Source organism: Augochlora pura, chromosome 7 (genome assembly GCF_028453695.1).
Source record: "Augochlora pura isolate Apur16 chromosome 7, APUR_v2.2.1, whole genome shotgun sequence".
Taxonomy (NCBI): Eukaryota; Metazoa; Arthropoda; class Insecta; order Hymenoptera; family Halictidae; genus Augochlora; species Augochlora pura.
The window spans coordinates 33412454-33437471 of NC_135778.1; the positions used below are offsets into that span (position 1 = coordinate 33412454).

General features: G+C 41.7%; 1 protein-coding gene across 1 annotated transcript in view; it reads right to left on the reverse strand.

The window, feature by feature from the left end:
- Positions 1-9130: 9130 nt before the first annotated feature.
- The window catches only part of Ache-2 (acetylcholinesterase 2), a 171891-nt gene continuing 156003 nt past the window's right edge, over positions 9131-25018 (reverse strand). The window contains exons 4-6 of the mRNA XM_078187922.1: positions 20949-21112; positions 18561-18718; positions 9131-10142 (exon numbers count right to left, since the gene is read on the reverse strand). Of these exons, the coding sequence (XP_078044048.1) occupies positions 10024-10142; positions 18561-18718; positions 20949-21112 (441 nt within the window). The 3' untranslated portion in view covers positions 9131-10023. The remainder of the gene's footprint in view (positions 10143-18560; positions 18719-20948; positions 21113-25018) is intronic.

Genomic DNA, 25018 nt, shown 5'->3' on the forward strand with positions numbered 1-25018 from the left:
ATTCGTCAGGTAATTCTTGGCACCGCCGTTCAGAAAATGCCGGCATTTTTTTTTTACTGTTTGTAGAAATGATGTGGTCTATATAAAAATAACGTAACTTGTTTAAAATCGTATATTTTTCAGTGATGGTTATAGTTGTACTGTCTTTGGATAAAATTGTTTCTGCTTGGTAAAAGCTAGAGTTTCATTTATTTAGAATTGAAAGAATAAAAATCGAATGTTTTCCGTAATATACAAATGATGAATTTTTGTCATTTGGGTATTGGTGATTGCGAAATGCCGAATTTTCGTCATGCGGACGAATATGTGTTTGGGTATAATCTTTTACAACACCACTGTCCGTAACACTGTTTCGCTGAAGTTCAATAAGAAAATTGCACGAACTTTTGTATTATATTATATTTGTACTGGGTAATATGATTTTTGTTTAGTATATTTCAAAATTAAATTACTATAAAATAATGGCGGGTAGAATGGCTTCTTTTCCGTTGAAAGAACATGAAAATTCAAAAGGAAGATGCTTGATTGTCTCTATCTTTCTATCATGGAATCTATAATGATCTTGTAGGAACCAGCAGACAAACCAAAATTACAGAGTTTTAAAAAGCAAAAAATCTAAATGTTTAAAAATATTAACAAAGTCATGGTGCTATTGTTCAACCGAGAAAACGTTTTCGTTTTATTGTACTGAGCAGTGATAAAAAAGAAATTTATTAAATTGAGGTTACATTGAATGAAAATAACATTCTTTATCTTCCTTTTTCGTTTTGTGTTATAGGTATATTTATATTTTTAATAAAAATTCCTGAATAAGTTGCTTATATGGAATTAAAACAAGTGTTTACTTTTAATAAGTTTCTGGAACGTATTTACCATATTACAGGAATAACAACGAGTAAAACTCGTGATGAAAATTACTGGTAATAACTTATTAAGTATGAATGTCATTCTATTTTTTTAAATTGTAATAAAATTCGAATTCTTCCCAATAATATTTAAGTATTCAATTAAAATGCACGGAATAAAAATATGCTATTTCTTCTAAAGAATTATCGCAGTTGAAAAATTTATAATCACAGTAAAGAAAATGGTACGTCAAGAAGTGAAAAACGCGTTTCTATAAAACAAATTGTAAGAGTATAACAATTTTAACAAATTCTATGAAAATGGAATTTTGCAAATCTCCCTAAGTACCACCATTTTCTACAAGACCCTCAAAAATAACGCGACATTATTTTCATACTCTTCGAAAGTCTTCATACTTCTGCGTTTTCTGTATTTTCTTTATTTCAATCCGTAGCTTACTCTCCATATTTAACCAACGTATGATCAAACCTTGAAACAATCACACCCCCAAACCTCCGAGTCGCTTCTCGAATAATTTACCCTTTATTTACGCCAAAGCAGCGGCACGTCCGTTGAAAATAGGTCGATGCAAAAGTATTTTTAGCCGCGAAGAGTCGCGCGTCAAAGAATCGTTGGGAACAAAAGTTGCTCGGGATTCACTTTTCCGCGAACTTCACTGCGTGCAAAACGTGTTAAGAAACAAAGGAATCCGGCGATGTCGATTTTTCAAAGGTAAACGCACACTGCAACCCTCCCCCCATCGACGACGTTACAATGCCAAAAATCTTGCGCCAACGCGGCGACAATTTGGGACGCGATAAACGGCTTTCCAGGGCAGAGTCGGGCATTTCGGCGCCGCGGAAAATTTTCCGCAGCCGCGTCGTAGTCTCTTTTTTTCGGCTCGCCGATACTGCGGTCGATCCAGGAAATTCGATGGTTTCCTTTCGAGCGGAATAGTGGAGGCCGCTGTCCCGCGGGGAGCGATCACGGATCACTTGTTCGCGGCGGCGATCTTTCGATCGCCGTGCTGCCCTTAGTACGGTAAATCTATCTTAATTGGTACTCTCTGTCTCGCACTCTAAAACGTCGCTGTGTCTGTGTGTCTGTGAACCTAAGTTCACGGAAGAAAATTACACGGGTGCCTTAATTGTCTTACGTTCTACGTCACCTGACGGCACACGTAATTAGATATACAGCTGGTGTACTTGTCAGGCTGTTGCGCGCGAGAACCCCGGATTCTTTCGCTTAGCGTAATCCAGCCCCCTACCCACCCATTTTAATCCTCTCCCCCGTTTCCCCGGCAAAAGAATAAACCGTCGAAACGGAAAATCCCGCCGCGTTCTGCCGCGCTCCGATAATGCCTTATTTAAACAATAGAGAAACGGCTCGCGAGAACCCGTTGAATAGCCGACCGCCCCGCGCGATTCGTTGCGGGGTATTAACCAACTGCGCTGGAAAAGGATCCGCAAACCTGCCGAAACTCTATACCGATTCTGTCTGAACAGAATGATCTCGAACGTTTTGTTTATCAACTTTTCGACTGTCACGTCGGTGGGCGACGAAATTTGTTTGGCAAACTTCCGTGCTCAGTTTTTGGTGTATTCTATTCAGCTATAGTCTATTGTTTATTATAGTGTTTTAGCACATTTCAATAATTATTTTATGGATTTTAATTAACTTTGTGCGTTAGATGTATTTTTATTTAATGTATAATTACCTTGACTAAAATGAGAACTTTTCAGTAAAGGAGAAATCGTTTATTGAAATATATATTATAATATATGAATAAATTATAAAATTGTTTTGCGTCTAGGAAATTCAAGAGTGTCGGATGTAATTTCTACGATGATTCTCATCGTTTTTATTGTTGCAGTATAAAACAATTCGTTCTGATTTCTTGTGATTTTTGTGGATGTTTCTGTGACAGTCGATTGGTTAACCCCTTTCACTACGACTCTTTTCACGCTGCGTTGATTAGTAATTATTTGTCCTTAATATATTCTTTAATAAGACCAGATAATTGTGTTCCTTCTATTATTTTTATTTACATCCGTTTCTAGACTCTGATAAAAGAAGAATTTAATTTTACTTCGATTTAAAAGAAACGAATAATATTCATATTTAGGAGATCTTGCACGAAAAATTAACGCAAGTCTGACTCGTTGTTATAGTGCAAGGGGTTAATAAAGTTGTGCAGCATATTTCAAGACGGTTTATGACATGTAACGACAGAAATCCTTTTTACGGATGAAGTGGCTGAAAATTGCAATGATATTTAGTACGAAGCACTGATTCAATTTCATTAGCGTTAATTTAAAGTGTCACCGTGTCTAATATTGAGATAACAGACCAGACTGAATTATAGCTCGTTGATCTGTACCACCGGGGACTAATATTAGAATTCGACCAGTAATAATTCTGCCGCCACGAAATTAAATTCCTGAAAGGTCCAAGACGCATTTAGCTTCCGTTTAAATGGATTTTCGTGTCCCCGTTCAGGCAACGTCGTCTCACAATACTGCCCAGTCGATTTTAAGCCTTTTTTTAAATCGTTCTCAAACTTCAAGACGAGTCGGATGTGTCGGCGTGCTATTTCGGTAAGGAGATTCTGCCGCGTTTAATTTAGACTCACCGCCGGTCTATTATTCATTCGGAGCCGCGGCTGCATTATCGTTGATTTATACTACTGAAAAAAAATAGAAAAACTTCCCGGTGTCGCTGTTAAATTATCAACGGTTCGAAAGATCACCGAGTCGAAGATTAAAAGGTCGATTCCGGTTCAATTGTTATCGATCTCCGCCGCTTGTAACTGTCGTTAACCTCTGCATGGTGCCAAGAAAATTAAAGGATAAATACTCGATTATCATCATACCCGTTTTCACGCAGAATGAAACACGACAGTTAAAAACCGCAACATCCGTTAAATAAAACGATATTTTTACTTTTACATAAAAAAATTATATAAAAAGGATATTGCTCGTTTTCTGCCGTATCTACTTTCTCGCGGAATGAAGCATGATAATTAAGAACAGCAAGATCCACTAAATACAAAGAGATTTTTACGTAAAGAATTGTGGAAAGAATATGCTTTGCTGTTTTGCCGTACCTGCTTTCTCGCGGAATGAAACATGATAATTAAGAAATGCTGGATCCGCTAAATAAAATGGTGCTTTCCAAGGGAAGAATTGAAAGAAGAATATTCTTTCTGTGAAAAGATATTTTTTCATAACATTTCGCGTGTTCTGTGATCGGCGATGAAAGGAAGGAAATTACGTTTCTCCGAGTTTTTCGTTTCCATCTCTGTCGTCACAATTTTTCTTTCGTCTCCGCCGTCTCTCCATTTGGCAAAAATATTTCGAAATAGCTTCGGATCGTTTCCGTCTCGCCTCTCCGCGTTCTTCTTCCGACGTGAGCAAGCCGTTGCGGCGACGTCGACGCGTCTCCAGCGCGGTTGGTTAATGCAAAACGCGAACGCAGAAACAGAGACCGCGACTATCTCCCGGCGGCCTCGCGCGCAACGGCGCCGCGTATTCTCGTATGTATACATACATACACACGTGCGAGTACGTATACGTATATATTTACAGCGCTTAACGGTATCATCCCTTAAGTGTCTATTTTGTTTTTCCATTTTTTTTTTTGCTTGTTGTTGTCCTCTTTGTAACGTGTTCACGATTAATTCACGAGGTGCCGTGTACCTTTTTTCCCTGTCCTTTTTCCTCGCGTCGTCCCGCGATATCTCTGGCAGCGGCGCGACCGAACCGAAAAAAACCCTCCCCCTCCTCCTCCTTCTCCCTCCGCCACACTGGACCCCACTTTCGCTCCGTTTCACCCGGTGCATCAAGTTTTCCGCCCCGGATACCCGGGGAGCGAGAAAGAAGCGAATGGTCAAAACGAAAATAGAAAGAAAAAAGAAGCGGCAGCAGAAAAAAAAAAAACAACACCGCAGCCGAGCGACAAAATTATTTCATCCCGCCCTCTCGTGGTCCAATGCTCGTCACTCTCCTCTCTCTTCTTTTTTTTTATTTCGCAGAGAATGTTGTCGGCTTTTGTTTTCTCGTTGCCGAACGAAAGCGAGAAGACGAACAGAAATCCGAGGAATGAAAGATTGCACCGATCGAATTTGACCTGGACTCGCTCTCTTTCACTCTCTTTCACTCTCTTTCTCTCTCACTCCGTCAACGAACTCTCATCCACCATGAAAACATGGACGTTCTCGTCCACGTGGTAACGTTCACGCCACCTCCCCCCCCCCCCCCCCCCCCCCGATAGTTTTTTCTGTTTTTTTTGTCCCTTTTAAGTGATTTTCCTAGTAATTTAATTGATCCGCTTCAGAAGCGAACGACACGACAGTAGACAAGTATAACTATACTTTACCGACGGTATTGTCATGGTATCTGTGCCCATCATCGTCCAAGTCCAGATCAAAAGTGCGCCCCCGCCGTCATGCCCGTTCCTGGTCCGTTTGAGAAGAAGAAAAAAAAAAGAATATGATTGATCGACGTCGATTCACCCCCTGAGTGCCTCCCGTCATTCCACCTCGTCTTTGCTGACCCGGTTCACCTTGCGCCCACCGAGAAAACTTCGCTCTAGGGTGCTCATCACCGGTTAGGTCTCCGTCGAAGAACGTATGACAATCGCCAAGTGATCGCGTTGTCGCGAACTGCGGATCTTTGCGCATCGATTTTTCGCATACAGTGGTCGCTGATTTGTTCATTTATCGAGCTCCGAGACGACGCACAGTGCGAATTGAAGTATGTCGGTCGAAAAGAGAAGTATTTTATTGGAACATTGCCAATTGAGATTTTATTAATTTGTTAATGTCGCTTTCTTTGATTTTGAGGTGGGTTTGATTGATTTGTTTTGAGATTGAATCTTTTTGGAAATTCATGGATCTACGTAAGAAATAGCAAATATTATGTAAATTTAAGAATTTTGAATGAAAATAGGACTATTTTATTGAAAAATTAGTAATTGAGATTTTATTAATCTGTTGAAGACGCTGCCTTCGTTTTTAGGGCGGTTTTTATTGATTTTCTTTGAAAATGGATCTTTTTTTGAAATTGATGGATCCTATCCATGTTAATTGAAGTACTTTTAACAAGAATTGGATTATTTTATTGTAAAACTAGTAACTGACATTTTACGAATTCGTTAAAGTCGACTTAGTGGTAATTTTTATTAATTTCTTTTGCAGTCCATGGATTTTTGTAAAAAATGAAAAATAATATGACAAGCGAAGAATTTTGAAAAATAATTGCATTACTTTATAAGAAAATTAGAAACTGAAATGCTATAATAAAAACCATACAGATCTAAATGAATTGAATCTTGTCACAGTATTATGCCAATAAATTGAATCTTGTCAGTATTATCCCAATAAATTGAATCTCGTCAGTATGATCCCAATAAACTGAATCTTGTCAGTATTATAAAGCAATATACACAGCCAATTTCATTGCCCGATACATTTAATGTTCATTATAGACCATAATCAAGCATCGCTTCGTTTTAACCTAAATTCTCTAACATAATAAAAACCAAAGCAGACGACGCGACGTTAACAAAATATTAAAACGGAAACGAAAAGAAAAATATACAATAACAAAGCCTCCCTCACTTGAAATTCATCTTTATCGTCTCCCTCCACCGAAAACTTAATTATTACGTAAAAGTTGCATACAAGTTCCAAACAATAACGTACCTAAATAATACAATAATTAAACAACAGAACACTCACGTACCATAATATCCTAAAAATAAATATTCCAATAAATACTCCTACGAAATTAACTAAACTAATCGGTTAGTAACCACGACCCTCTACATAATCAAATGAATCCGCTAAAAATCGAGCTGCGATCTCTCGATTTTTGTCGACCGATGATCGTTACACTGTGCGTCGTCGCGTCCGCGGCTCCGAACGTTGATCAGCGAGAGATCTCCACGAGGAACAATATCTTTCGATGGAGATCGGACGCGGAACAGTGGGAGCCGAGGAAACCGCAGCGATCCGAGGCTCTCGGCGCGGCAAAATGGACCCGTTTCCGGTGAACCGAGCCGAGAAATCTGCTTCCGGGCTGCGGATGTTTGTGAGGCGTCCTATTTCCCTGCAGTTCTCCCCGCGAAAGCGGAACAGTGGGGGGGGGGGGGGTGGATCCGGCCGGGAGGGGGCGATGGTTTTCAAGAAAGATTACGCGACCGTATTAAATTCGATCGGGACCTCGAGACTGCGACGTTTTTGGGAGCCTCCTCCCGGCCCGGGCGCACAAAGATCCGCAGTCTATTTATTCGCTGGCTGGGGAGGGCGCGAGAAACAAGCGGACCGTGAATTCCTTGGGAAACTGACACGATCCAGTCGCCTCCTGTCGCACAGCGGCGCCGACACGTAGCAAAACCCGGTTCCCGAATTCTGCGAGTTTTACGATTTACTTCTCTCCTCTTGCCTCGACAGCGGGGCACGCAGTAAAATTTATTTAACTCTGTGCCGCAACTTCGAATCCGATTTAACAGATTTAAACGATTTCTTGTATGCTTGTATAAATAAAAAATTGCTTCGTGATTGATACGTTATTTTATTATCTTTGACAGTTCGTAATTTATAGTTAAGAATTTGCTGATAGGTAAATGGAACTTGAGAGTCGTAGTTGACAAGTCGAGAATCGTATGAAAAATTGTAGGAATAGTTGTTAGGTCTACTGGTTCTAGTTAGTATTTCAAATTTGTATGTATACATATATTTATGGTAATATTTTATGTTAACGTTTACAACCTAATATTTCAATTTCAATTTGATTAAATACATTCATTTTACGAGATATTCGACGTTGTAAGCAACGTTGTCATAATTACTACAACTTCGCTTGATTTTCTAGAATAAAGCTACAGTCTGTTCCGAAATTTCTCGTGAAATATTATTTATTAGATTTTAATTCGATTTTCGAGATGCTAAGAAACTGAATACCACTTGCCAAGAGGCTCAATTGTATCGTGTAACGACAGGTCACCTCCGATAGCATAACGTTAATGTTACAATTATTATATGAAATTAGTATTTCAAAATTTCTTTAATTTAATAAATTGAGTCAAGCTTTCTCTACAGATCCATTTCAAAGTAAACCACTAAATAAATCGTTTAAACTCTGTGTCATCGTTCGAAGTTGAACAGTTGTAAAACAATCCTTAACCATTTGATGTACTTCGACGAGTCGCAATAAATATCATTTTGTCACCAGTATTCAAGAATTTAAGTAAGTGTTGGCAAACAGAATAAATATAAATTTTCTTCATTTTCTATGAAATTATTCTAATGGAAAAAGTATTGTATTATATAATACTATATTGTATTATATAATATTACATAGTGTGATATTATAATATACTCTGCTATATTACACAATACTGTACAGTATTATTATTGTATCGTATGATGTTATGTTATGCAATGCTATACAGAATTATATTATATTATAAAATATTATATAGTATCATATTCTACAATATTAAACAATATTATATCGTATTATATCATACTATATCATTGCAACAACGCAGAAAATGGTACACCAAGCGGTTAATTCGCCCGAAATTCGCCAATCGTTACGACCGATTCGTGCCGCTTGTAACCCCGAATCTAAGGCAGCAAGAATTTGTTCGAACAGTTCGGTCGACGCTTTTTACCGGTATTTGTCGGAACGGCGCCAGTGCGCGACGCCTCCTCCCACGGCCTTTCCTTTCCGGGCGAGCGACTGGCGCTGTACCCGGCCCGTAGATGTGCTCGAGACGCATCGGGACACCGGTCTGCACTTAACCCGTTGAATTTTCGAGTCCCCGAATCGTTTTACCGGTTTCCTCCCACCGTTTCCCGAGTTGATCTTTCCCGGGAACTGGCGGCCGATAATACTTTGTCCGGCGATCAAACACTCGCAAGATCCTCTTGGTCGGCTTGGAAATCGGCCGGACGGGGGCTGTTCCCCGGCGCGCCGCTTCCTCGACCCATTTTCCCGGCAGCGTGATCAAACAGAGGACTCCCCCGGCTGCCGTCTTCAATTTTCAATAGAGCCGTGCCGCCCGTAGCTGCCGGTAGCGCGGAAGATGATCTCCCAGGGTCCTTGGGGGCCTCCCCCAGCCAGCTGTCCCGTCCCTACCCCGGCTCGTCCGCGCGTTTCCACGGACCTCGAGGCCGAGTTGCTTGGCAACCACGGCTGAAAAATCAGGCGCCGGTGTTCCTGGACGCGATCCAAGCGATCCTGGATCCCCCGTCGCCGGCCCCACCCCCCCCCCCCCCCCCTCCGGGTCTTATGTAGAACGGCGCACTTGTTGCGTTCCGCTAATGAATCTTCTGTCGCGAGCCATCGATTCCGCGAACAGGTGGTTAGGAGAGCCGAGTTGTTTGCGCGAGGACGGACGTCCGTTTAGGCCCGCTTTTTCCTATCGTCGAGCATCGATCGTCTTCGCCTAACCCCTGACGAGGCTGGTCGCGTCGCGCCGGTTTCCCTCCTGCGATCGCCGGGATCGATCTACTTCGAGTCAGCGGCGTGTTTGCTCGTAAACAAGGGAGAGTATCGAGGCCTCGCGGCCGTCTCGTCGAATCGATGTAGCCCCGGAATCGAGGTGTCACTTCTTCGAGGAACTCGTTAACCTGTCCCGCTGTGCCCCGTGTCGATCGCGCCACGGACCGGAAATGGAAATCCCGCGGGACAGAGGAGAGAGACGGTTCACGTCTTCCGAGACACAGGAGAATTTAATTGGCTCCGTGCTCGGCACCGAAACGCCGACAATTTTTCAACCGGTCGACGCGACGGCCGCTCGACTCGAGAACGGCGACGCTCTCGTTCGTCGCGCGGCGACTCTTCTTCCGGTTTCCCTGTGCAGCTGCGGCAGGGTCGATTGGGGCTCTCTCGGCTGATGGCGTGTCCGCGGGGCTGCGTCGATACAGGGGGGGGCGAGGGTGTGAGAGGACTGGGTGTGGAAAGAGCCGGTGACGAGCCCCGACGTAGGGTGTCCTCCTCCGAAAGCACTCCGACGGTGTTCGGCAATAATTGAACGGCTGGCGACCGCTTCTCCAGACCTCGGACCGTCAACGAACCCCTGATTCCCGTGCGCGGCTGTTCGAACGAACGGATTGTCGGCTGTCAGAAAGGGTTGATCGATACGGGCCGGTCTCCCTCCGATGGCTTAGATCACTCTGGAGAGAACCAGGATCGACGACAGGGCCGTGATCACCAGGGAGTTCCGCAGCTCCCTCGAGGCAGATACTATCGCCACCGCGCTGTTGCACGCCTCCGGGGCTGGGTCTGCAACACAGTGTTTCGCTTGTTCAATTTCCGTACGACTTCGATCGCTAGTTTTCGAGCAGGTCTTGTTACTCGAGGCCTCTGGGTTCTGGTTATTGTTTGGGGTAGTTTCATTAGGATATGTTTCAGGATTGTATTATTTTTCAGGCTATTCTAGTCACGAAAGGTTTCAAAGTTCAAGTAATTTTCGAATTGTTCTGATATTAAATAGTTTCAGGATTTAATTGTCTTTCGAATTGTTCTGACTGTGAATAGTTGCAGGATTCAATTAGTTCTTGAATTATTCTGATTGTGAATGGCTTCAGGATTCAACTACCTTCCGATCTATTCTGATTTTAAATAGCTTCAGGATTCAACTAATTTTCGAACTATTCTGTTCTTCAGAAGTTTTACAAATCGACTATTTCTTGAATCATTCTGATTTCAAATAGCTTCAGGATTCAACAACTTGTAAAACTATCCTGATTCTAAAAAGTTCCAGAATTTAACTATTAGGTTGGTGCATATGAAATATCGGATTTTTAAGTGAGTACATAGAACTGCATATCCTTCTTCAAAAGCCATTGATTTAATCAAAATGTACCCAATTTGTTTCAATACACTTTTTCCAACGCGAGTTTAATTCATAGATGTTTGCCTTCAAGAAATTCTGATTTTTCGGATCAATAAACTATATTATGGAATCTTTCGAATCAAATGAAGTAAAGCGAAATCAAATGAAGTGAAATATAAAATTTTACAAAATATAGATCTTTCGCCAACACCGAATTTCACTATTATAAACATTTAGGACAGTTTTTACGGGTTAAACAGTATATAAATGAAGACAGTCTGAAATATTCCATATCAGAGTTTATTAATTCGAAAGATCAGAATTTGTTTAAGACAGGCATTTCCGTATTGAAATCTCATTGGAAATGGTGTGGTAAAGCAAACCGGGCATATTTTGATTAAATCAACAGCTTTTGGAAAAAGATATACGGTTTTATATATTTACTTAAACATTCGACATTTCATATGCACCATCCTAATAATTTTCGAATTAATCTATTTCCAAATAGTTTCAGGATTTGTTAATTTTTCGAATTATTCTGATAAGTTTTTCTGAAATTATTCTGAAAAGCTTCATGATTTAATTACTTGTCTACTTGACCAACTATTCTCAACTATTCTGATCCAGAGAAGTTTCAGAATTCAATAACTTGTCGAACTATTTTAATTCGGAAAAGTTTCAGGGTTCGACTACTTTTCGAATTATTTTGGTTCTCAAAGATTTCAAACTTCAACTATTCATCAGACTATTTTGTTTCTGAATGGTTACATGATTCACAGACTTCTAAGACAATTCTGATCTTAAGAAGATTAAAAATCTATCTATTTATTTATCTATTTTAATTTTGATATTATAGAATTCAGGAAATTTCTTTCACGATTTTATTTATGTATTCCGTAAGGAGTTTCAAGATTGATTCTATTTTTTCAAGATTGTTGAATATCATCAGACAGCAGTTTATTTTACCTCGAGACTGATTGGTAGTCTGTGCAGGCTTGTGAATTAATTGTCTGTACAGGGCTGTAAGTTAATTATGTGTACAGGATTGTAAATTAATTACCTGTGCAAGGGCTAGACTACTTTTCATCCATGTTTATACTTCAGAATTGATTATTCTGAGATCTTGGAACCACTCTTTTGCAGTATTTTGAACTCTAATAAACTCTAGACCATTTATTTACAATTTTGAATTACTTAATCACCCTGACAAAGGTTCAGTATTATCGAAGAACCCATAGCAGCTGAATGGTCAACGTCGCGTTCTAAAATCAAGCACGCTATACTTGCTTGATCGCACTGTTGTCAACGCAATTGTCGCTGACACAGCCCGTACTTGCATTACTCAACATGTTCCAAGATACCTATCGCACTTGCGACATGAAAGCAATGTTTTAATTGTTGTCATTTAACCCTCTAGCTACAGAATTAACCCTTTGCAGTCGAGTGACGACCCTAAGGTTAAAAATAAAGAATATTGTATATTGAGCGTGTAGAATAAATAATTAATTGAAAATATAAAATTACATAGCTATATAAAACATTATTTAACACAAATATATTAAATGAAATCATATTACTTACGTAAAATAGAAATAAAAAATTTAGTTCAGAAAAACTATTTCGTATTTCGAGTTAAAATAGCACTGACTGAGAATCATTGGTTTCTGTTGAAGAATTAAACAATCCTAGAGCTCCTTAACTGATTAGACTTCAGAACTGATTTAACCTTCCGGTCCCAGGGGTTGGTTTTTCCGCGATTACCTAATTCCCGAGTCTGAAGGTACACCAATTAAATCTCAGTGTAGAGGATTAATTAACTGCCACGACTGGATTCGTCTAACCGAGACGCTGGAACGTCTCGGATCCACCGCCGCCTGATTTCGCATTCCCTTTGACGGTTGATGAACCCCCGAAAACAGCCAAGAATAAGGAGCAGGGCACGCCTTTGTGACCAAAGGACGCGGGAGGAATTCGAAGGAATCCGAAGAACGAGGGGAAAAAATAGCCCGAAGGATAACGAGCCGCCCCGTTGCCTAATCACGCGATTTCAGAGCCGTGTTTCGAACCGGCTGGGCAAATAGCATGGAACAATTTGCGGCGGAAAATGTCCAATTTTAACTGACGATAACTCCGCGAAAAATGATTCCAGGATAACGAGTCTTTGTTTAAATTAAAGCTTGAAATCTCGACTGTTAACAACTAGGATTAACAACCTCGACTATAGCACACTGTTTCCCAATTTTAAAATTGATGATATATCTTTCCCACAGTAACCATAAATATGGAGCCATGTATGTTATTGTACGTTAAAAAGTGCCAAGTTCGACGAAATTCGTGGACTTTGTAATATTCTTTCCTGCGATACCGTTTATAGTAAAATAAAATTTGATCCTGCCCCTTTAATTTCACAGGAAAAAAATCATAGCTGCGATTTTTTTTACAATGTTAAAGCACTTCAAAGTGACCCGTACATTGTTACCGTATATGTTAGTCATATAGTAAGAATATATGCTCATGGTTTTAAAGGGTTACAGTGATTATGGTGACTTCAATTTAAAATCGAGAGATAGATTTTTAAAGTAGAGATCTCATGCTTTAATTTGAGGATATAGTCGTCCTTCTACGATGCTGTTTCAAGGAGTTATAGTCAGTCGAAGTTGGTCAATTTTTATCCAATCTCTTCCGCCGCTATCATATTTTTGAACAGCGTAATTTGCTCACGTGCGTCGCCGGTTGTGAGCGCGAAAAAAAACGAATCTCCCCTCTCAGCCTTATTAATATCGTCGTTGATCACTTCCCGGGTGATTAACAGGTTGGCGGCCATTACAGGCGATCTCGTGTAAAATTGCGACAATCCGTCGGGCCCGGAGAAGCAATTAAGCAAGGGCGGACGGTGATAGCCGAATCACGCGATCCCGATTTACCGCGATTCTATAAAACCTTCCAGCGGCTGCTTCGCAATCTTTACCGTGAAAATCAAGCGGAGGGAGAATGCTAAGTTTCACGCACGCGTTCAACGATATCTATGGAACAACGTGAAATTTTTTATCCAGAAGAATGGACGTCCAGTTTTCGAAAATATTGTCATTATTCTAGGTCTGTAACTTCGTAAATATAAATGTTGGAAGATTGGGTCTGAAATCAAATTAAAGTGCGAGAAAAGCGCTTTTCAACTAGCTAAGATTTTTTTCTGATACTATTTCCGATTTGTTAATGAATGCAATTTTAGCGAACAATTTATTGTGACGGGACAATTTGCATTTTCTAACACTTTTCAAAGTCGGAGACGGGTGGAGAACTCGTGGAATTCTTTTGGCTAACAAGACTTACATTGTTTTAAACAGCGAAGCTTCCTCTTTACAATGAGCTAAAAACGATTGTCTTACGATTTCTTTGTACGTTTCTATGGTACTTTAAATCAGCAGTCTAACACAAGCTCTTCCATAATCTGACAATAACCAACAAATTATTTTAGTCAAAAACCCCCATCTTCAAAGTACTATAACTACGTAAAAAAAGATCACATGACGATCCATATTACCGCATTTTAAATAGCAAAGCGCGCACTTTAACACAACCTATTGGATTCCTTGAAAAGAATTTTATTTCCTTACTAGGCAAAAATGTACTAATGACCATTTCCGTCAAATTCTCAAATTCACAACGAAGCTTCATCACCGCTGCTCAATAATTTTTCTCATAAAAGCAGAGCGGCGAAGAAACGCTCTATTCCGCAGAGATATTCATCGCCGTCCAAGGAACACCGTGATAATTCTTTTATCGCGCGGTATCGCTTCCCCCATGCGGAGTGCAACGAGGAACGGAGGACGATGAAAGAAAACTTCAGGAAACGTTCGTGGCAGTAATGGTAATAAAAATTTTCCCGGCTCGTCAGTGAAGTATATGCTGAATCACGTGGGGGGTAGTTATTACAGGGAACCGGTAGCAGGCAGTTACGATCCGATTAAAAGGTGAATTAAGTGTCCCGTTAATTAAAAGCGGGGCTGGGAACCAGCGAGCATTCTAATGACCGGGCCCGTTCTGCCGGAACGTTCAACCGTATATTAAACCGCCCCTGAGTTGTGCGAACCCCGATCGCTCGCGACCGTAATCGCTCGGAGCCGGTGTATCCCGGCGAATCGCGAGAGCCGGTCTCAAGCCGCAAGGAGATTCCGAAAAACGGCGACTATCCACGGGCTCCGGGGGCATCGCGAGTCGCGAAGCATGCGGGTCACGGTGGCCCGGGAGGGTGGTCAGGGTGGTCTCCTGCGGTCTGGCCTAGGAACGGGTTAGGCCACTTCCCATGGAGCGAGGATCGACCGCGTTCTTCCTAAAAATTTCATTTCAAGGCTCCCCTCGGCCCTCCGATTCCGATCGATCCTCTCTAACCCTGACCCGAATTCCGCTTGGCAGCCCGGCGCTGGAGACCGTCCCGGAGGCTGGGACAGGGATCGGAAATCATTTTTCCATGGAACGCGGTCGCAACGGTCCGCCCACGCGTCTCGATCCGACCGAACAATAGGTTTAATCCGCGACGGATCTCGAATAAACAGAACCGTGGAATTACAGGACCGGCCCGGGGGCGGCGAAAGGGGTTCACCCGTCACGCGACCGCCGAGGATAATGAAACACGGAAACCTCGCCGGGGGTACACGGCCAATCTGGTCGATATCGATCGCTGGGACTTGAATTATTTATCGACGGTCCGTCACGGTTGCGATCGGGACACTGAGATTCGAGAGACCGAGCCTGGAACTGAAATCTGGAGCTACCCGCGAACGTAACGGGTGTCCCGAACATTTATGGGGACAGTGGTCAGCGTTATTAGACCGACCGGGACCGGGACCGAGACTTCGGTGACCTGTCTCTGTATCCGTTCTCTTCAGGATGACATAGCGCAAGGACGCTCTGTACTGATGTTATTTTAGCTATCATCGGTTTTAACAAAGGCACGCGTGCTAATATGTTCCTGAATGTGAATGTTGTAGCATTCATTTATATGTAAAATGGCTCGAATGCTGCGAAGTCCAAATTTACGAGGCACATTGTTATGAATTTAATATTATGGAGTGATCGTTTTTTTTTAAATTATTATGCATTTTGATGTTAACCCTTTGCACTCGAGGCGATTTTAATTGAAAATCTGAAATAATTTTTCTGCTGTACAGTATTTCCATTTTAAGCGACCAAGTGTATATTATATTATATATACCAAATTAACTCTTGTGATTCATAGTAACAGTTTTATGTTTAACAATTTTTCTAAAATTAAACTTTGTTACTATAAACATTATTTTAGAAGGTGACGGAATAATTTTAGTGGTGCCTCAGAGTCACCAATCGAGTGCAAAGGGTCAATGGTTCAGGAATAAATGATTTGTCTGTTCTTGTGGTTAATAAGAATTTTTACTGTACACGTACGTGTTGAATATCCTTTGGCGTTTGTAAGTATTGTTTTAAGTCAATCGGGTAAGAGAAGGTTGTAGCGATAATATAATTCGTATTTCTATCACAATGGGCGAGTGTCTAAATGTGTAATTTTGTACGGCAGTATAAGCATTCATTTAAGACGATTGCTACCGCTGTTTGGACTTTGACTAGGCCAAAGACCATTGGTGCTAATCCTAATCAAATCTTATGGTTCCTAGTAACACTCTCACAGCACCCTATCTCTGTCTCTGCATTTAGATAACGTAGATTGTAAATTAATTTAGGACAATTTTTATCATAATTTGGACTAGCTAAGACTAGGATTATTGTTGTCAGCCTTAGGTGGTTTTATAGTTCTCAATACAACATACTATATTAATCTAGGCTTATTTCTATCAGTCTTAGGTATCAATGTAATCCCTAGTAACATCCTCAAAGAGTCCTATCTTCAGCCCTATCATTGTACATAGCTACCATTAGCTCTAAATAGCCCCAGAACGATTTTCATCATAATTTGGACTTTAATTAGGACTATGATCATTATTACTAGCCCTAGGTAGTGTTATAGTTCTTAATACACTTCTTGTGCGTCCTTATAACTCATGTTAATATTTTACTAATCATATTTCAGGTCTTCCACCGTTTTGCTCAATATGACTCTAGTACAGTAGATGAAGGGTTAATAAATCATTTATATATTAATATAATTAAATTCATTAAAAGTTATATCTATCAGTCTTTGAATTGTGGCGAGCTTTTGGATTGTTGGTGCGAGTCCTAGGTTATCTCAATAGTCTTCTACCCTCTGACTATTAAAGCGCGGTCTTCCGTGTCGGAGTCTCTTCGAACTGACGCTAATATTTTATTAATCATATTTGCGGTATTCTCTGCTCTTGCTCGCCGTGACTCCGGCACAGTAGATGGTTGGTTGACAAATCATTTACGTACCAAATAAATACCAAATGCCAGAATTATATATCAAATTAACCTATACAAATCATTTACATATCAAATAAATACCAATACTAGAATTAAATATCAAATTAACCTAGACAAATCATTTACATACCAAATAAATACCAACTACTAAAATGAAATAACAAATTATTCTAGACAAATCATTTACATACCAAATAAATACCAAATACCAGAATTGAATATCAAATTGACCTAGACAAATCATTTACGTGCCAAATAAATACCAAATACTAAAATGAAGTATCAAATTAACTTAGAGAAGTTTCTATCAGTCTCTGAATTCTGGCTGAATTAGTCTCGTAGTCCTTGACCGTACTGAAGCGCTGCCTTCTGTGCTGTAGTCACTTCTAACTTACGCTAATATTCTACTAATCATATTTGCCGTCTACCATCCTTTAGCTCATTACGATTCCAGCACAGTAGACGGAAGGTTAACAAATCGCTTACATACCAAATACGGTAAATTCTTCCTGCAATTGTCCCTTAGTTTGTTCAAACGAAAATGGACAATTTGGGAAAAGGAGACGCGATCATTCGAACCTCGTGGCTAGTTTTTATAGTCGCCGATTCTCAATAACTATAATAACTATAATCAACAATTATAACTACGAGCCGCAAGGATCGAATAATCGTATCTTCTCTCGACAGATTACCCATTTTAGTTTAGAAGCTGAGGGACACTTGGAGAAACTTTACTGTAAATATCAGAATAATATACATGTGGAAATGAGAACGGTAGCAAGCGACTGAGCGTGACAGAAGCGTATGCAGAGAGTGAGTGGATGTGTGCATGTGCGTGTGCTATTGAATATGTTGCGTTATGGAAAAGATGAAGATCGGAAGGGCGAGGCCCAAACGATCGAGACGGAAAAAAGACAGTCCTAGCCGCATCGTCGAGCGCGTCACACGACTTTTCTTAATCTCTATTCATTATTGTTATATTTGTTCGTTATTAAATTCCGTTTCCCGTTAAAGCGCGTCACTTATTTCCGCTTCCTGGTAACCCATCCTATATATATTATATATATACCAAAAATTAACTATTAAATAAACCCAGAGCTATATCTATCAGTCTTTGAATTCCGGCAAGCACTTGGACCGTCTACGCTGGGGTCTTAGGTATCCGCGCAGTCCCTAGTGCGCCCCTCGGACTCATTGCCAGCCCTATCAGTGAATTTATCTACCATCAGCCGTAAACGAATCCAGAGTGGTTTCGCCACAGTACCTGGCCCCCGGCCAGGCCAAGGAGCACGGTCCTGGCTGATCTTTAAATTCCCTCCCCGTTTCTCTTTGTCTTGAAACGGCGTGCTTAATGGGAAGGCATTTCAATTTTCTTGGAGGCAGGTCGTAGGACAATATTAAATTGTTGCACGAGGAGGACAGCTGTCCCGGTTTCCTGGAGAATCTCCGCTAACAAGGAGACCGTCGGGGAAATTCCAGAACGAATTAGTAGCTACCTAGCACGCCCTTCAGCCTGGGCAGGAACTCGTTCCAGAACGCGCAGGACGTGGTACGCGGTCCTTTGCTCAGCCCGTTCTTCTCCGCGTCGAAAATAAAATACTGCGGCTGATCCCTTGAATATGGCGGCCACTCGGACTCCTCGGTCGTCGGTTTGCTGGAACATAATCGCAGAGGGGCCAGATGTAGACGACGGTTTTATTTATCGCGCAGTAAACGTCGCCGGAGGAGCATAAAATAGCGGGAAACGGCGCGAGGACGTCGATGTACCATTTCGCCGGCCAGCGACGCGTATTTCCCGGTAAAAATTTTGCGCGATTACGTAGTCGCATAGCGATAATGATTGATAGAGAGCGCGCGGCGGATTTTAATTGAATCTCCCGAGCGAGCCAGCGCGGGCAACCGATTTGTTAGCCGATAATTAATCCGAGTAACGCGACCGGGGACACGGGGGCCGGTTGACTAGGCTCGTTTAAAATTATTAACAACGTGCTAACAAACTCCGCCCGCGCCGCACTCCCCCGCCCGACCGTTTATTAATTATCAGGAGTGGCTCGTCCAGCTGTTTGAATATTTCAACGGCAATTTTCCGTTCGCCGATTATTAATCGTCGATACCGGCTTTGTCCTTTTTTTCCCTCGCGGCGCGTCGCGATTACAGCAGCGGATCAACGCCGGAAGTCGTTCGCGTCCTCTCGAGTGACAGGCCGGCGACCATATCGGGAAAGGTCGGAGGTCGGTACGATCGACAGCGAACGGTCGTTAAAGGAAAGAAAGAAGAAAAACCGTGGAGGAGATTTAATTGATATTCGAAGGACGGTGGCACTCGAGCGTGCTGAAAAGACAGGACCGCGAGCGACGAACGGCCGGCGAACCGTGGTGGCGTCGAGTCCGTTTGTATTGGCGCCGTTAAATAATTCCCGTTAACCCAGATTGAAAAGCCGCGCGAGGGAAATGCGTGTCGTTCATATTTAATTGTTGTCGTCAAATACACTGCGCCACTTTCTCGAATTAACACGGCTGTCCGACTTCTCGGCTGACTGGCGTGATTCGGCAGCCATGCCCGCGGAATTATTTACGGCGGTCTCGTATGGAGCACACCGCAGTTATTTCCGAACCCGCAGCGGACGGTTTCACGCGTTCTTTTTAACGGGATCGCGGATTTCCGAGGGCCACCGATCCAGTCAGCCGCCGGCCCTGCGCGCCGTTCAAAATGGTCGACACAGACTTTAATCGCGAATAATGGAGTCGAATTAATATGCAACGCGTTAAAATCATCGGAGATAGCGTTGTTCACTACAGGCCCGCGGAATGAGCGTGTAATTAACCGGTGGAGCAATGTAAATGGTTTAATATCTTGGCGGAAAGTAACGAGGTGGCCAGGGGACGGAGTAATGGCTGCCGGCGCCATGGGCCGCTACGAGCCGCGCGCTCCCTCCCCATGCAAGTCAAATTTGTTGCTCGCTATCCTCTCGCCGCTCCGACCTCCTCCCCCAGCGGTCCTCGAGGAAGCTCCTCGTTCAACCGAGTTACATCTCAAACGAGGACGGACGTGAATATGAAATGCAATTTTAAGCGACCGGTGAGAGGAACCGGCTTTTAAATAACCGTGCCGGAATCGACAGCCGACAATCCGGAGCAATTTTTCCTTACTGTCCTCACCGACAGCGTCTTCCCCACTTTGCCACGTTCTTCCAGCCGGTTGGCTATTTTTAACAATCGTTCCGATCTTCTTCGCGGTCGCAAAGCTTCCGAATTCGATGAACTTTTCGATTTATTCTCGTGTCAACCGTCGGACGACGGGATGTTCTCGCAACTGTAGAAATCTCTTACTTTACATCAATTGCATTTCATATTGTTATATATACATATATATATTATAGAGAATATAATATTGCACATATTATAATATTATACTATAGTGAATATAGTATTATGAAATATATAAGGCAAAATAAATAAGGCAAAACTTAAAATCATAAGAATAGAGGCTTTTAATTTTTATGTTATTTAATGCGCCTTTCTTGTAGCTATAGTTATTATTATATATGAAAACAATATTATATTGTCTTGAAAACTGTAAACCAAGTTTTAATATTTTTCTCAATAAATTTTTATAGATCAGAAAAATATTAAATTTTATTTTACATTATACAAAAAATTGAAGGCCTCTTTTATAATCAGAAATTTTATTTTACATTTTTACAGATACTCCACTTTATTTAATCAACATGCCGAAACTGCATTAGATTAGATTAGGCTGCAATTAGATTAGGCTTTAAATACACTGGGTCGAAGCGACCCAGAAAACGTGAACTGAGACTTAATCTAGGTAGAAGAGAAGATTTTGGGAATCGTCGTTTGAAAATTCAGTTTGCGGGAACTTACCCTGTGTAGGCAAATTTCGAGAAGGACATGATCATCCTCAGGGACAGGTCCCGTTCCTTGTCACTGTAGGTCAAGGAGGTGTTCAGGGGATGGCCGAACACGTATTCCACCTCGTCCCCGTGCATCACGCCCATCCACTCGCCCCATAGGTTCGTGCTCGTCCTCTGTAACAGGCCGGTTTAAACGGGTTACCATGAAACGGTCTCGTACAAACATTTTCTCTGATCCCTCACGTCGACGCCGATCGCTTTCGGCCGAGGGACCGCGTTGATAATAACCGTTCAACAGTCCTGACAGCTTGCCAATATTCATCTACACCGATGGGCTTTATCGTTCGCGATGAATTTTTGTGAAACAATCCCCTCGGTTACACGAAACACGCCGAGATCAATGGATCCGGCTCGAAGCAGTCCGACGCGGCTTAGCTCCGGCATAATTCAATGGAAATTGAAACGAGGTATGATCTAGGCCGCAGGGTACAGCTGAACGAGATGGTCGAATGCGACCAAATTGATTTTCGTTTAGACCATTAAAAACATTGTTCCTGCAAGGATACCATTGAAAACGACGACGGCGAACGACTTACACCATTAACACCCTCTTTCGTCGAGCATATCTGTATTAAATACTCATTATATCAATTATATTTATAATTATTACAACAATTTATTATATTATTGTAAGTGTTACAATTAAAAAAATAAATATTACGATTAAAAATAATGTCAAGTATGAATGGGTAATTCTAACATCGAGATTGGTATGACTGAGTGTAACTAGGAAAAGGAATGACTTTCGGAGTGCGTGTATGTGTGTGTGAGAAGCGAACAGTCTAGCGATGACCGACGACCACGTTGTACGCGAGTTACTAAATTATATCTACTAAAATACAAGTAGCAGAGTTCCTTTAATTATCCCAACAAATAACAAATTACTATCTATTAAACAAATAAGAACATAGAGTAACTTGGACAGGCTGACTTTATATCGGAGTTTCAAGATTTTTTTAAAAAATTGATTTTGCGACTGAAAATTCTGAAAAAATTCTGAGCGTTGTGCCACGATAGGAAGAAAATTTTCGAATTTTTCCATAATTCGTGATTGTTCAGGATGGAAGAAATAGAGCGTGTCGTTGTCCCTCGTGGTAGGAGTAGCGATTTGGTATTTGGTTTCTTCTTGAGTGGTCCTATTCGACGAGCGCGTTTGACCGTTTTGTTAGGTTTAGCGGTGTTAGGAGAGGCCTAAATTTGTTCGTACAAGTAGGAATTTCGTTCCAGGCACTTGGTAAAGTCTTACAGTGGCTGCACGGCAGATAAAGAGTCTTTGGGGATCAGCGGAGCGACAGGAAACAGCCGGCCGCCTCGGGACGATCGAAAATCGAAGCAGACTCGTTCTTTGTTAAGAAATTCCCCGGGCAGAAGCACGCGCGAACGTTCCCCAAGCGGCGCGCGAGCCGGCCCGTGGGAAATCCCGGCCCTGTAATCAGAATTTTCCGGCGATGCGCGAGCGCGGTAATGGACACGCGCGGTCCTGCCGCGCGCGACCTCCTGCAATTAATTTCCAATCTCTGACCGTCGCCTGGCCGCCGGTACGAAAAAAAATTATTCCAGCGACAAGGATCTCGAGGCACGAGGTTGCAACGAGAGGAAAGTGGCCTTGATCGATCGAACCCCCGTCGCAATAAGGCGGGGCCAGATGTTTCCGACGGGGAATCAGTTAAGGCTCCGACTTAATCTCGTGACAGGGATACGGTGCTCGCCGGATGAAATGCATTCTGCAGATAAGAATTATCGCTGCTTGTTTGCAGACAAGGCAACGCCGGCCCGGCCGGTGATCAATATGGCTGCGATCGCTGGGGAGATCGGCTAAACAGGTTGCCGCGCCGGTAACGTCGCGCAGTGGTGCCGAATGGCCTTTGGAATCTCCTCTTCCCATAACTCATTGCTCGGTTATTCACTAATTATCGTCCTATCTTTGCAATATTAGCACCAATGGATAGCTGAGATTGTCGCGATTAAAATGAGCCCAAACACGGCGTATATCTGATAAGTTTAACGAAATAGTTATATACAGGGTGTGTCAAGTGACTTGCAGAATTCTAATAACTTCTCAATTATGCTTATATGTGAAGTATTTTTAAATAAACGATTTCAAGGATGAGTGGGAGTTGTTTACAGAGACCTTTCCAGGCTTCCAAGATCGAATAGTTTAATTTCAGCCCTGGTTCACGAGTTATGTGACACACACTGTATAATAATGTGCTTTTCGGTAAAAGTAGACCGATTTATATCGTGTTTGGACTCATTTTACTCGGGAGAATCTCAGCTATCTATTGGCGTAATAATTATCAAGGTCAGACGAAGACGAGACTGGAAATATAATTTGTTTATCGTGACCGGGATTGAATCACAATAGATCGTGTAAATTTAACCATGTGCCACTGTAATGTAGTTTTACGGTGACTCGATGATTTAATTTCAGCGAGCGGGAGCGGCAAATTAAGCTGTTTGGCCGCTAATTATTAAAATTAAAAATTACCCGCAGCTTTTCTGTTGATGCAGGTGACCGGCTACACGGCCGGGCAAACACGCGGACGTAACGACGTTATTTAAATCGCGCCGTTTACCACGCGGGTACACACTCGACCATGTTTGCGGATACCTTCACGGAACGCTGGCATATTTCGCGTTTATTTCGACTTCTTTGCGAGGAGAATCGTAATTGATGGGGAGGGGCGAGCGGCGAGAAGATCGTAGCCTCTGTCTTCCCACGGAGAGAGACACCGAAAACAATAAGTTTACGATTTCCATTGACCTTTCAACGATGCGAAACGAATCGCTTCAAGACAGCCTTTGTGTTCGAATTCAATTAGGATCTCGGGGATAGTAACACGGTGGGCGGGGCTAATTAAAATTCGAGTCTCCGCGGACGTCGAAATCCTTTTGTTTCGTCGCCTGGAACTGAACATGGAATTATCAGCGTAAATTATCTCGATGCGGCTTTTAAGTTCATTGCTAATTTATGAGTATTTCTAACACGACAGTGTAGGAGAGCAGCGAAAATACAACTTTGACGATATTCAAAGTTCTATAGAGCGGAGCGACAGTTTTCATAAGTTTTATAGAGCGAAAAATATGTTTTTCAGACATCGAGATTTTTTTTAATATCATTGTCGAGCTGTTAACAATCGCAATTTTAGTAACAATATCTTTAGGTTTGACACTTTTGAAATTCAGAGAACTGTGCAGAGGGTAAAGAATTTTTTTAACTAATCATAATTAAGTTGTTTTAAAGGGCGGGGTCTCCCCGTTTTAATGAGATGAAAAACATTGTTTTACGATTTTTCCTGCAATTTTAGAGCAGTTTGAGCGAAGTGTGCCACAGAATAGCGGTGGCCTTATGTGAAATTCTATGATTTTTAAAATACTATAACTTTGTAATAAAAAATTGCACGACAGTCTGAATTAGTTCATTGTAAAGGACAAAGTTTCTTCTTTGACACCATGGATTGCTTCTTTTCAAAAAAATTTTTTCTTGTGATAGTACAGACAAATGTAACTACTTCCTTCTTAATTATATTTGAACTTTCTGGATTTGTAGAGATCGCAATAAATTTTTCTACGGACTAATGCTATGTAAATTAAACGCGATCCAACTTACACTCGAGTTTCAAACTAAATTGCATATCTCTTCGGATACGGGAAGCTTTTCACGGCGAATCGTTCGACCGAATCCGAAGACGTTACTCGGCCTGTTGGTTATGGGCAATACGGTTATTAATGTATGAATGTAACGGGACGATAACACGGTCGGATGGCACGCAATTTGCAATTGCAACTGTGAAACTAATACCGGCCAATAAAGTCGGCTCGTGGTAACTGGTTCCGACACTGCAATTTGGAATTGCTGTCTCCTTCGGTCTCAGTGATACCGTTCGTTAATTTTGGATCCTTTTTCGCAATGTTGAACGAAATAAATGTCAGAAGAAAGTTTACTTAGGATCATTTCAAAGAGTGGAGTCTGCGGTTTTAGATGCCCTAGGTTAATTCTTGCGATATAATTTTTGCAGC